General features: G+C 33.4%; 2 protein-coding genes across 2 annotated transcripts; both read left to right on the top strand.

The window, feature by feature from the left end:
- Nucleotides 1-4,923: 4,923 nt before the first annotated feature.
- LOC123721814 lies at nt 4,924-6,321 on the top strand. The gene is made up of 4 exons (XM_045681687.1): nt 4,924-5,038; nt 5,247-5,386; nt 5,876-6,256; nt 6,307-6,321. The coding sequence occupies exons 1-4, from the start codon at nt 4,966-4,968 to the stop codon at nt 6,319-6,321; spliced, it is 609 nt and encodes a 202-aa protein (XP_045537643.1). The 5' UTR covers nt 4,924-4,965.
- LOC106718889 (nose resistant to fluoxetine protein 6) lies at nt 6,311-15,222 on the top strand. The gene is made up of 7 exons (XM_045681548.1): nt 6,311-6,415; nt 6,618-6,705; nt 6,932-7,098; nt 7,267-7,455; nt 7,655-7,831; nt 8,311-8,458; nt 14,947-15,222. The coding sequence occupies exons 1-7, from the start codon at nt 6,321-6,323 to the stop codon at nt 15,154-15,156; spliced, it is 1,074 nt and encodes a 357-aa protein (XP_045537504.1). The 5' UTR covers nt 6,311-6,320; the 3' UTR covers nt 15,157-15,222.
- The last annotated feature ends 28 nt before the right edge of the window (nt 15,223-15,250 follow it).

The following is a 15,250-nucleotide window of genomic DNA, read 5'->3' as shown; positions in this document are numbered from 1 at the left end:
TGTAATGTTGGATATTTATGCATTTTAAAGTAAACGCATTTCTTTAGAAAAAAAAATATTATTATTAATATTAAACATAAATATTACATATTATATTATATATTAATAATAATAATTATTATTATAGTCGAAGGTGGAAAAAACGAGTAGAATACATAATTTAACAAAGTGACCGCTGCCCATAGACATCTGTAATGAGTTAGGTCATTCGTAAACAAGGCGACGTGTCATCGAAACTATTATTGTGTCATTGCGTCGCGAGTATTGCTTTGCAAGCGTTAATAATCGTCTATTAAGTCAGTACAAGTATAATAACTACATCTCAACTGTATGTTGCTCCGCCAACTTTGCAGCCAGCTTTCTCACGACCGTCTTGACACACAGGTTGAGAGCGAGGTTTTGGCGACATAAAATGTACGCGACGCGTACCTGGATACGAACCTCTATGATATTATAGTGCTCTCGTAGCGACTAGAACCACCGGGTTACGAAGATTTAAGTTGCTTAGTGTACGAAGGGCTTTAAAAAATTGCAGATTCGTTGTTTAACTTTACAACATTAATTATGATCAGCCATCATACCAATACTGTGGCAGTGTAACGGCCTGATTTAAATTAAGAGTTACTCGTTGTTTTTTTTAGTTTTAATACAGTTTAGTAAATAAATCCATAGTTTTGTATGGGCAGAAAAGCATGTTTTTAAGTAGGTTATTTATTGTTTTTAAATGTAGTATTTATTAAATAAATATTGTTTATATTTAAATAGAAATGTTTAGTAACTATTACAATCATGTTTTTTTTAGTATTTTTAAACGAATATAAAATTGGTCGGTATGATTATTTTGAATTTTAAATTTATAAAATACGATTTATTTTTAATTATCCAAAAATTTTATTTTTAATTAGACTTGAAGTTTGTAAAATGATTTCGAGTAATTTTGATTTATTTAATTAGTTGATATTATTTGTATATATATATTGAAAGTAAATAATAATTTACGTTTTGTTTCACTCACCGCTAGCTGTATTTAGTTACGTTGTACATATTGATATAATCCTGTATAGAATTCCATTGAGCTATAGATTTAATTGCATCCCTTAGCTCACGTTGTGTATTTCAGTTGTGTATAGTGTTGTTACAATATCGTCTTGTATCGATATCGATATCGATCATTGCTATCGGTTTTCTATAAAAATGATAATGTTAATATACAGCAAAATGTTGGGAGAGTTCGGTGTTCCAAAGACGCTATATAAGGACATTAAATCTATTAAAAAAATAAATAATTCACCAAACTCATAAGAGTGAGTCATTACGATACAATCATTTCACGACTATCAACATATTGTATATCACCTACCAGAGGTAATTTCAGTTATATCTAGCTTAAAATTCACTTAGCAACGTAGAAACTATTGGCCAAAACCGGCTTATATGCACGGAAACGCCTTCGGAACAATAATTTCTCAGTACATTAGCTTGCTGGGACATGGCATTCGTATTTAACATACGTTTCCGCAAGTGTTTATAATATAGTTGTTAGTCAGTTATTATAAACTGCAATGTACCGCATACCAACGTGTTTATGGGTATTATTCTAAAATTGTTATCTCTTTCTTAGGCGCTGTTGTTTGTGCCGTGCGTCGCCCCCGACGCCATCTTGTTTCTAAATCACTGTTGACAGCTGACAGAAAATAGATTTGGTCGTATACATTAATACATTTGAAAACGTCCCAAGTTGTATGATTAATGTATAATATAAATGATTTTCTGTTAAAACTAATAAAATAATAATAGCACATTATAACTGATCATAAAAATTATCGTGGAGGCGACGCGCGGCCCGTATCTGTTATGTAATGTATCTTTTCAATGATAGCGAAATAAACAATAATTCTATATGTTGACGTGTATATGTGTATTTAAAGCTATAAAATAATAATATATTTGATAATATACAGTTTAAGGTAGCTTGGGGAATCGACCGAAACACTGGTATCTGTCGCGGTGGGTTTGAGATAGTTTTGTCAGCAAATGTTTAAATAACTTATGAAAATATTTAATTATAAAGTAAAAACATCCATTGCAATAAAGAATTATAAGTTTTGCAAGACATTTTAGTATACAATAGATGTTTCTCATTAAATTGTAGATTTAATCGGCGCGACGGGAAACATCCTATAAATCCAAGAATAACTTAACTTGGGTAGTGTTGACCAGATCAGCGCGACTAATTTATTTATCACAGTTTTGAATCTTTAAAGACGTATAAACGGAATTAATTTGATGGACATTTGCTTATAAATGTTGCAAGATAAAGCGTAATTTTTTTTTGTCAATTATTATATAATATTTGGCAATTTTAAAAATAATTTGTCTTTGAACAAAAAAATAACTTTGCATGATAAATTATTCAGCGCCGCTTAAAATGTCATTAAGTAATATGAAGGCAAGGCTACGCCTGTACTTAGTCTTACGTAGCTATTATTAATATTCATAGAACGAAGGAAAATTGTCTTTGGATGTATAAATTACTTTAATAAATATCCCACTGAATAACAAAATACTCTTGTTGATAGTTTATAAATTTTTCTAGGAAACAAAATGACCATGAACGTTTGTAGGTCAAGACTGTTATAAAATAAATGTTGTCTTCAATTGATTAATGCTTATTGTATATTCTACTATCTTCAGTGACATCTTAAAAACGTGTATACACAGGGGCATGTGTACCTTTACTACGATGGGGTATTAGGTTCGTTAATATTCCTTCAATGAAAAAGACAGCGATATAAATTTTAATGTGGTTAAATTGCTTTACTCGCGAGTTGTAGGTACACGATCTACAATAACTAGCTGTTTAACACAGATTATTTTGTGATTTAGCGTTGTGCGTAGAAATTTTGATGTAATGTAGAGATTAGGACATTTGGCCGAGTGGAGCCATTTATGTACTTGTTACAACAGATTTGAATTTTGTACCCCGACCTTTGTACTGTCAAGTTTTTGAACCATTGTATCTATTGTATTGTAACTCGTAGTTATGGTCCGATGTTCAGGACTAAATCCTTATACGTTTTCACAATAACTACATATAGAAGATTTAGCTTTTGTAATATTGGAATAAATATAATTGCAATTATTTCCATCGGTTATATTCTGAAGAGTTATTAATGTAAAGATCTGTGCATTCGCTTTTATACTTTATATTGTTAAGCTATTATTGTATTTATACATCAGTTTAAAAAATCTAAAGGGACCTACAGGTTTGAAATGATGGAGGTGTATTACGTAAACCAAATGTCTTTTTTTCGTGCTAATTTTTCTAAGGATTCTTTATGAGAATGGGTAAATGTTGTTGTAATTCACCGAGTCGTTATAGTTTTTAAATTAACGAAATTCTACTAGGTACTAATGCAATTGTAAACTTTAAATGTTTTTATAGAAGGTGAATATTTGCTGTAAGTTAGCGTGTAGGGCAACACACGTGTCTTCTGGGATGTTATCTATGGCGATAAAGATTTTCCGTATTGTGTGTTATTAATTTCATCTCATAAGTAATATGTAAAACACGATGGTGTTATATATAAAATCGTATATACTGGATGTTGCTGCAAGTATATCGCGAGCAAGATATGACGTAGTTAGTAGCTGCACCAATTATGAACTACTTTATTGAATGCTACGTATCATATTTATTATCGCGTTGGTTCTATGTGTTCTTGAACTGGTCACACCGAACGCTTTTGGTATATAAATGAATAATAATAATTTAATTATTTTGAGTTTTCAACTCTCAAATTTGGTATATGTTGAATCAGTTTTGGTTGGAATGCTGCTTGAGTGCGCTGATGTTGATGATTATATAAAGTTTATTTGTAACAATGTATAGACGAAGGGACTGGTCAGGTACCACTGTTCGTACTTGCGTCATTACCTGCTGAACTATATCCGTTGTAATGAAACTATGATACTATATTATATAAAATAATTCCTGAGATAATAAAAGGAACAATACTGTACACTTCGTTGTTTTTATTTATAACTAGTTATTTATTTTTGTAATTTTGTCATCTCTCGTCAAGGTCAACAAATAACAAATACCGGTTTTTTAACAATCAAAATCTAATAATCGTGATTGTGCAAATGACTTTGTCTCATTATAACAGCCAGCTGCCCATTACTTACTTCTACTTATAGGTAATATATTTCTCAATATTATCTTCGGTATGAAACGCATTGCAGTACTTCTTGAAACAAACCAATGAGAAGTTTTATTTTAATTCAAATATTTTCATATAAGCTTACCCCCCTTGATGATTGATTATACTAGCCTTTACCCGCGACTCCGTCCGCGCGGAATAAAAAATAGAAAACGGGGTAAAAATTATCCTATGTCCGTTTCCTGGTTCTAAGCTACCTGCCCACCAATTTTCAGTCAAATTGATTCAGCCGTTCTTGAGTTATAAATAGTGTAACTAACACGACTTTCTTTTATATAGATAGATTTTTTACACAACAACATAATACACACCGGGGTAGGCAAAGACCACAGATCTCCAATTAATGAATTCCTGGTACATCTCTATCGCTTCTTTTGCACTCATATCTTAATACCTTAATAATTCTTGAGTGTTTCCTGAACCTGGACGGTATAAGTCCGTCTGTTAATTTTTACCCATTTATTCATAGAATATTGGAGTTATATTTGTAATTATTGTTCCTTTTAAATACGTCACGGAAAAATTCTGAGTTCTAGGGTGGTATCAGAATAATAAATAGTGGGGAGGTACTGGCTCGGGGAAGGCTTGAACTAGTAACATCTATTTTGATTGAGATTACGTGTGCTGTAAGTACAAAAAAAACTAGAATTTCAATATATAAAGGAGCTGTATTTCTGATGTTGCGTCACAAGTTGAATAGTCGTTGGTCGTTTATACTGACGCTAAGTCGTGATTGAACAAAATGTGGTTTAGCGCGTTATCTTTTTTCGTTTTAGTAATAAATACGTGCAACGGAATCATCTATCATTTAAACGGTGTGTATATTTTAAAATTTCATTTGTGTATTCGTACTATTTAAAAGCGCTAAAATATGAGAAATAATAATTTTCAATTAAAGCTACTGTTGAATGCTGTGTGGAGAGCTTACTGTGAAAGGTTTATACTCAGCAGTGGAGTAAAACAGGCTTATGATGATGTATTAAATCTGTGATCAAGTGTATTGTGATGATGGTTTTGTTTAAGATTCGGCTCATCAGCGTATGCCGCGTCTCTTCGACTTGGACCGTTACGACTCCTGTCTGGCGAGTGACCATGGCTTGTATTGTGTCTTAAGAGTTGATTTGTTTGCAGATGAACAAAACGAACTCATGAACCAAATTAAAGTTAGTTAACACTTCATCTCTTATTTTTGAAAACACCTCATATTGTAATCCAGTGTTTCCCAAAGTGGGCGATTACGCCCCCTTGGAGGCGTTTGAAACCTAGGAGGGGGCGATAAGAGACCCAAAAAATTGGGGGCATTGAAATTAATTAATGAAATTGTGGTTTTTAAGTTGTTGTAGGGCTGAATGAAATTTAAGGGGCTCTGAAATATAATTGATTTTCAAAGGGGGCGGCGGTGAAAGAAATAAGTTGGACAATCACTGTTGTAATCCATTCATTCTCTTTGAAAAATACAAAGTTAAGTTTCATATTAAGGGTGTTTAATAGAATTTTTCCTCTACATTAAAGTTCCTCAATCATAGCATTTTAAAGGGGAAAAGCTACCTTTTGCCTCTGTTACAGAATAATACGAATTTTTTATTGGTATTTATAAAATATCGACGATTTTAGTTCAGATCAAACTTTGATTTAATACAATAATTTTTCAGGAATACTCCGCATATACAGCTAAACATTACAATTACACGTACATTGATAGAGGCGTTTGCATTACACAAACATGTAAAGAATTCGTTAAAGGGAGGGATTTAGAAAAAGATGATGAAAGATATGAAGTAATCGAGGAATGCCTGAATACAACTATGTTTAAACAATACGGATTACAAGCTAATGTTACACAGATATACAATTGTGATAAACATAATGAAAAAGCACAAATTGATGCCACAGATTGGATATTTGTTGCAATGATAGCTGCTTTAGTGTTTGTGGTCCTTTCAGCCACTTTATATGATGCGATGCATACTAGACTTAGTGAATCCAAAGATAATATACGTAATGAAGGTGAATTTCAAATTGAATCGTTTTTAGTGATCGCTCAGATCGACTGTAATTTAATTATTTTTTGTAAATATTTCAGGAAATTACTTGTTGATGAATTTTTCATTGCGCAAAAATTGGAATGATTTGGTGAATGAAGAAAGTGCAGACCCGAGACGTAATAGACTGAAGGTACTGCGAGGAGTCAGGTAGTAGTTGTGCCTCAGTATCGAATTTAATGTTATGGGTTGGTATTTACTAGCGCCTGCTCAAATATAAACGTGGCACTAGATAATAGGAATTTGTGTTTTATGTAAAGTAAAAAAAAAGTGGTCGCGACCCAACATGTGTGGGATAAGGAAAGGAAGATGATGATGGGAGATGATGTCAATAATTGCCCATCGGTTTCAGAGCGATCACGAATTGCCTCATGATACTGGCGCATGTGTTCTTCATCTATACGACGGGTTTCATTGACTCTCCTCATGCTGTTGAAAAGGTATTTATAAATGGACTCTAATGTTATTCTAATATATAATTAATTATTACAAGGAACTTAGAAACAGAGGATAAAATATGTAATCGTTTTTAATTTTTTGATAATCCAAGATTTTTTTGCCTGTTGCCAACATATGTTTATCTATTGGTAGTTTTGACTTTTTTCTTATTTTTTTGATATGACAGCCTGGTTTTGTCTAATGCTTTCGTATGTTTGATATTTTCAGACATACGAGTCATTCCAGTATCATCTGGTGTACAATGGCTTGCTGATAGTGCAGATATTTTTCCTAATGTCGGCGTTCCTGCAGTCCTACTTGATGCATCTGCGTTCCGAAGTGTCACCCATCCAGTGGTCCGAGTTGCCGATGATAATGTTTGCGAGGTGGTGGAGGTATAAACTCCTCCGCTTCTTTATAGCATAAATTTAACAATTTTCTCTATCATACATTAATGGAGGGTCGAATCAGTTTCAAAAATAGAAAACAAATAATCTAGACAGTTGCGTAGTAACTTTGTGTAGGGGCTGAAAGTGTTTCATATGAAATCAAACGTTTTTCAGACTGAGTCCGACATATGCCGTGCTGCTGGCGTTCTCTGGGACGTGGATGCGGCACTTAGGGACGGGTCCGCTATGGAAGATGTACGTGGGCGACTCCATGGCGGCGCAGTGCCGCCGCTTCTGGCCACAACACCTGTTCTATATTAACAATTACATCGCTGGTGATACCGCTTGCCAAGTGCAAACCTGGTGAGGATTCTATCTTGTACATTGCAGATATTGTCGTGTCACTTGGTGAAGGTGTCTCATACAGCGAACTGTCTCTATAAAGCTAAAATTTAGCATTTACGTAGCCATAATAAGTTTTTTTTTAAATGTAACATCAGCACTAGAGGTTTTTAGGGCACTAGTAAAGGGACTTTATGAAAATGTCAATGTATGGCTGTAGGCACATAGCCGTGGACATGCAGCTGTTCGTGTTGACTATGTTGGTGTACATGTGCACCAGAGGGCGAGGGCGCAGTTGGCAACTAGCACTGGGCCTACTGCTGCTGACGGGGCTGCTGGGGCCGCCGCTGCACGTGTGGCTGCAGGATCTGCAAGCGCTGACCATGGTCACACCGGAGTTAGTGAACCAAGCTTATCAGACTTCGCTCCGATTGATAGATATAGCAATAGTTTACTCTTACACTTACACAATAGATAGTATTAAAATGTTGGTGTTTTTAAGTTTATCCCGATTTTCATAGGATCTTTAACTGGCGAGTTTTTCGTTAAGCATCAGACTTTAGAAGGCATATTAGGTAGTTTATGATATTTGATTTGTTTTACTTATTTTTCTCAGCCCCAAAAGAAGTTTAATTTTGGTATGGTTAACTTTTAACGATTTACGAAGTTAACTTTTTAATTAACAAATCAACGATTAACGGAGTTAACTTTTTAATTAACGAATCAACGATTAACGGAGTTAACTTTTCGATTAACGAAGTTAACTTTTCAATTAACGAAGTTAACTTTTCAATTAACGAAGTTAACTTTTCAATTAACGAAGTTAACTTTTCGATTAACTGTGCCCACCTGTGGTTACAAGGTATCGTTTGATAGGTTTTTCCGTCGCCTCGCGGACACTCGTACATTCCGCTTGCTGCACATCCTGTGCCACAACAACCTCATCTGCTACGTGGTCGGCCTCGCCACCGGCTCTCTCGTCTACCGTCTGCAGAAGGACAACGTGGATTTGTCTAAATATAAGTTAAGTTACTACATTTATCGTTAGATTTAGATTTAGATTTGCTAGATAGCAAGGTTAAAGAATACATAAAGTTTTGTCTAACGGAAAACATACCTGTAGGACCATAGGGTCCCTAAAGATGATTAAGGACAGACACTGGCTCACCACTACCACACTGGAGCGCAGGCGCACGTCCGCTTCGTACCGCGTTCGTCACTCAACTACCCAGAGACAGCTGTCCATTCCAGTGTGGTACATGAGACAGTGAATTGTATCTATTCCATAGACACAAACACTACATCCCTTCCTTGTTAACAAGTTTTATTTTATTATTATTTTCAACTCAATAAACATCTTATATATATTTTTTTACTGTAATTATAAATTAATAATTCCCAACCAGATTGTTTCATTCATTAATGTTTGATGTATCTTCATTTAAATTTCCATTACATTTCCATTCCCCTTCCACTCTTTTTAGATGTGTAACGTTCATTCTTAGTATTTGTCCAGTTTCTTCATTCCTTACCGTGACATGTAGTTTTTCCGACTACATGAGGCGTAGAGATAAATGTACTTGCAAGTTTGTTTGTCCTATCTAATTCTTTAACATAAATTTCGAGTCCTCTGGGGCAACCTCAATTCCAATTGAATGGAATTCTCTGTAGTCAGCAATAGAAGTGTTCCAATTTAATGGTAACCGAAGTGTTTCCAATTTAATGGTAACCGAAGTGTTTCCAATTTAATGGTAACCGAAGTGTTTCCAATTTAATGGTAACCGAAGTGTTTCCAATTTAATGGTAACCGAAGTGTTTCCAATTTAATGGTAACCGAAGTGTTTCCAATTTAATGGTAACCGAAGTGTTTCCAATTTAATGGTAACCGAAGTGTTTCCAATTTAATGGTAACCGAAGTGTTTCCAATTTAATGGTAACCGAAGTGTTTCCAATTTAATGGTAACCGAAGTGTTTCCAATTTAATGGTAACCGAAGTGTTTCCAATTTAATGGTAACCTAACTGTTTCCAATTTAATGGTAACCTAACTGTTTCCAATTTAATGGTAATCTAAGTGTTTCCAATTTAATGGTAACCTAAGTGTTTCCAATTTAATGGTAACCTAACTGTTTCCAATTTAATGGTAACCTAACTGTTTCCAATTAAATGGTAATCTAAGTGTTTCCAATTTAATGGTAATCTAACTGTTTCCAATTTAATGGTAATCTAAGTGTTTCCAATTTAATGGTTACCTAACTGTTTCCAATTTAATGGTAACCTAAGTGTTTCCAATTTAATGGTAACCTAACTGTTTCCAATTTAATGGTAACCTAACTGTTTCCAATTTAATGGTAATCTAAGTGTTTCCAATTTAATGGTAACCTAACTGTTTCCAATTTAATGGTAATCTAAGTGTTTCCAATTTAATGGTAACCTAACTGTTTCCAATTAAATGGTAATCTAAGTGTTTCCAATTTAATGGTTACCTAACTGTTTCCAATTTAATAGTAATCTAAGTGTTTCCAATTTAATGGTAACCTAAGTGTTTCCAATTTAATGGTAACCTAAGTGTTTCCAATTTAATGGTAACCTCAATTCCAATTGAATGGAATTCTTTGTGTTCATTGACACTGTATTAATCCAATTTAATGTATTCACATCTACTGAAAATCATTACCACCAATTTAATTTTTTGATTACCGAACTCCAACTAATGAACTTTATATCAAACAAAATTACTTAATGTCACTCAAATGTTTAAATTTAGGACTTGTACTCTCATAATGAACATAACAAATAAAAACATTAAGTCTAACATTAAACTCGAAAAAAGAGATAACAAACATAACTGACGTAACAAAAACACAAATTAAATCTATTACTCCGCGAACTATCTATGGAATAAAACTATTTCGTTCGAAGGCCTTCAAATGTTTAACAACTGTCAGACGAGATAAAGAATTGTAACAATATTAATGCTTTCAAAAATAAACTTAAATCATAATCATCGCTGAACTGTAATAATCTCTCAATATTTTCTACATATATAACTTTGTCATTTCTGTCAAGTTAGATTCTCTTCTATAATTGTGTTAAGGTTTATTTTGCTTTATATTCATCCTGTATTCTGTATCTATATTACGTATTAACCCGCAAGCCTGTATGATATACATATTTATTTTTCGGGTATATCAATAATTGTTCAGCATAGTTTAATAACATTTAAAAACTTCACAAAACATTTGTTTATAGCAAACGCTTTAAACTTACACCTTCCTTACAACGCACAGAAAAACTATAACTATTACTTTAAATAAATGCAATTACTCATAACAATTTTTTTAAAATAAAATTACGAGCACGGATTTACAGAAGTTGTTTACGCACGGCGGTACGGTTCCGAACATATCTACTCCTTTTTTTTTTTTTTTTTTTGAGAAATAAAGATCTTTATACCTAATGGTAGTCATAAAAATTAATTAAATTAAAAGAAATTTACATCATCTGATTAAATGATGTACTCATCGAACAACGCCATCAGAAGTCATGTCGTCATAACAAGAACAATGTTTACATTTCCGTTCATGTGACTGTACAACCAACTTAATGGATATCTGCAATAATTAACAACTGATATAGGAGAACGGTAGGTCTTGTTGCTAACAAACATTTTACGTATAATTTAGATATATTTTGTAGTACAGAAAATACAAAACAAAACAACAAAAGTGTGAGTCATTGTCACTATCAGTGGCTGCAATGAACTCCCCCTCGAAGATATACTATGATCGCCATGAATAGTACGAAGAAAAGTATATAGATTAACCTTAAATTAAATTGAAATCTAATTTTTTTTTCATTATTTTGCATAATAATATGCATTATTATGCATAATTTCATATAAACCAAACGGCTATGCCAATAAAGTATTTACTATTTAATCACGATAATTATGCATTATTCAAATGCACACTTAGCTAATCCATTTCCCTTTTTTTTTTTTTTTTAAAAATTGCAGTTGTTGCTTTACTAAGTATCAATGTTATCATAAGTCATAAGATCATTGGTTTATGTATGTATCAATTCACTAATCACTCAGCGTTCCGACCGACGCCATGATGTATTATCAAGCCGGCGTATCAACAACACTCAAGCTTAATGTCAAAATTAAGTATTGAATTAAATAATTGAAAAATGTTGTATGTCGAAACTAAACCGAATAATAATTATATCATGTAGCATCGAATCTTATCCCTATTCTTTCGTTTAAAGAAAAGTTCTGAAGGGGTCTTTCCTGTTACTGAGTGAGGAGTACAGTTATACATCATAAAATACTAATATAATGTTTCTCTTATATTCGTGGTTTTTTTTTTTCGCTTGCACTTATTCTAAGGCACTTTAAGATATCTTTATTTTGAAGCTCAACTTCCCCATTCATTTGCGGCCAATATGGAACAGTACTAAAAGTTTAATGTTGCAATCTTCACAAAAAAGTTTTAAACTCTTCATTTACAAACTGCTGGCCATTATCTGCAGTGATTGAATGTGGATAGCCCAGTCGACTAAAGAGTTCCTTCAGGATGTTAATAATTTGTGAACCTGTTATGGTCCTCGTCACAGGTGGGCACAGTTAAGCAAAAGTTAACTTCGTTAATCTTTAATTCGTTAAATAAAAATGTAACTTCGTTAATCGTTAAAGCCTTTAATTAATAAAAATTTAACGCAAGTTAAAGTTGACAGTTAAAGTTAATTTTTGTTAATATTATAAGGGACAATCAGGCAAATGGCCATATGAATAATCTCCGAATCGCATGGACCGATTTTGTCGAGACTATCAATAGAACCTAGGCTATATTTTTTCCGCGCTTACGAAATCACGGACGAACGCTAAACCTATCTATAGTTTAGTTATATTTTAAATTCAAATAAAACTTAGACGATTGGGCCGATGTACTACTGCCTGTACAATACACATGACAGCGTGCACTAGTTACACACACTTGTATACTACACTGACAATGATGGACAAATGACCTTTTCAGTCATTTTTTTTTCGACATTCCAACGTCACGGAATTAGAGAGTTAACTAAATTTAGACAACACAAATTTTCTATTAAACTGTGAGACCTGGTAATATTCAAAAGAAAACAATCAAAACTTTTGTGCAGTATTTACATGTATCTGTTACTATTTGCACCCGTATATTCATTTGCTCATGCTCCCACAATTGAACATTTAATTTTACGTATAATTTGGTAATATATATATTTTTTGCTAAGGACCCACGAACAGACTTTAGTATTAACTACTTTTTTATTTATTAACATAGGTTTATCAATAAAACTTCTTAACATCAGAGGGAACTTATTGTAACATTGATAAATAAACTATATAACCAATCCAGTGATACATCTCAACGCATCAAACTATACAACTGAGATGCCTTCGATAACTTCTAGCATCTAATGATAATATATCGTCGGATCTAATGTTATATGTTAAATAAGTTAAATTGCTCTCAGTGTACAGAGTGTACGTCACATGACCACGACATAACGAAAACAACCGATTGCGGGTGATGTCTTCTATCTTTCTTATCACCTATAAAATCGTTATAGTCAATTAGTAAGAATATGTTTTGACTTATTTTCAACAACATTCGATAAATTTTAAAACAATCTTTCGATATACGCAAAAATCATAATTACACTAACACAATTATTCTATCTCTTTCTTCATTTTTTTTTTTCGTTTTAGCATATACTTTTTTTGTTGTAAACAAACAAATTATCTTCGCTATTGTAATAATGTACCTCTCTTTTTAGCAGTCGTTCAGCTGCTTCCTACTGAAAATGTTCGATTTAAATCTAAAATCTAAAATACCTTCAATTTAAAGGAATTTTTTTTTTTCTAATGCTTCTTATTTAAAAGAAGTCCGAGACACATTAAATTCAATCTAATGAATTTCATTTTGTACAATGTAATAAAATAGTTTAGAATATCTCTAATTTAATAGATATCCAAATTATAAATGTATACTTTTCAATACTCCGAAGGTACCTTATTAGGTTTACCTATTTATGCATTCATATATCCAATTTAATGGATATCCAAAATAGACGAAGATATATCTCCAATTTAATGGAAATCCAGAGCACTACATATCTGTATTATCTATATATATAAAAGAAAGTCGTAACAGTCACACCACTCACAACTCAAGAACGGCCGAACCGATCCGACCGAAAATCGGTGGGCAGGCAGCCCAGAACCAGGAAACGGACACAGGATAACCCTCACCCCGCTCTCTATCCTTTTTATTCCGCGCGGACAAAGTCGCGGGTAAACGCTAGTTTTAGTTAAAATGATAGCCGATTTTCAAAATACGGCCTGTACCTGTCATTTTACGTGAAATACTTAGTTGCAGTTAATAGATAATAGACCCATATTTCGTATGACACTGTCTTAGATCCTAGAACGGTTCGTTGAAGAAGATTCACAAATACCTTTGCCAGAAATATAATTATTTCTGAACAAAATAAGCATGTCAGTTGATACTTATTGTAGCATTTGATGTGTCTCGTTACAGAGAATATTTGATGACCAAATAGTGAGTAGATTAATATAACAGATTTAAAACATCTTTACAAATAAATCAGGCCACCCGTTGACCCCGCCTTTTATTGACGTTCCTTACACTTATGAAGATTGATATTGTAAGTACTCGAAGGTATAATAATTTACAATAATTTCAATCGCTTTTTTTTACAATTAATTTTTTACAGTTACCTGTAATAATTTGTAAATATTATTGACAATTAATATTTTTGTGAACTAAACTTTAATAGACAAATATTCCTACTCATCATAATAAATAGATAACGACGGCGGAAGTGATATCGCATGCTTGCAATAAATCACCATTACTATTTTACACGTATACAACTTATAAAATCGTATAAGACTGTAAACTAATGTTCCCCGTATCATATTGTCATCTTTCTTCTATTATGAAATCTATAATAATTGTACTATACTTTTAGGCATAAAATTAAATATCTTGATTGAAATGTTTTAATTTACACACAAGTATTTTATTACTTAGGGCGCAAAATACGGACATAGTTACCAATTTTCTATTTTGTTTTTTTTTTTTTTTTTTCACCTCGTCGCCATTTGTAGGACCATAGGGTCCCTAAAGATGATTAAGGACAGACACTGGCTCACCACTACCACACTGGAGCGCAGGCGCACGTCCGCTTCGTACCGCGTTCGTCACTCAACTACCCAGAGACAGCTGTCCATTCCAGTGTGGTACATGAGACAGTGAATTGTATCTATTCCATAGACACAAACACTACAATACCAAAAGACATTAATAATATAACGGTATTTATGAAGGGAAGACAGTAGAGCCATCAACGGTCGACCTTAAATCTATGGAACGGTGCACTTAGAGACAATGTATAGCATTTGATCAAATAAATTGACAATTAGTGTGTTATCCTATCAGAGGTGGGGTATGTTGAGCTGGTGCTTGGTGCCGGGCATCGCGTGCCTGTTCCTGACGGGGCGTGTATTTTTCGCGGAGGGGGCGGAGCTGCCGGGGGGCGTGTCCGGGGGCGTGGTGTGGCGCGCGCTGTACGCAGCGACGCTCCGCCTCGCCATGGCTGCGATCGTCTCCATGCTCGTTGTTACCCTCACTATGAGATTCTGTGGTTAGTCTTCGATATGGTATTGTGATCGCTTTTATAGTCAAACTCGCGGTAAAATATACTTAGATATAGCAAACGACATAAAAGAAAAAAAATGATGTT

This window comes from Papilio machaon, chromosome 16 (genome assembly GCF_912999745.1).
Source record: "Papilio machaon chromosome 16, ilPapMach1.1, whole genome shotgun sequence".
Classification (NCBI taxonomy): Eukaryota; Metazoa; Arthropoda; class Insecta; order Lepidoptera; family Papilionidae; genus Papilio; species Papilio machaon.
The sequence above is the reverse complement of the archived record's forward strand: the minus strand, read 5'-3'. Positions and strand labels throughout refer to the sequence as shown.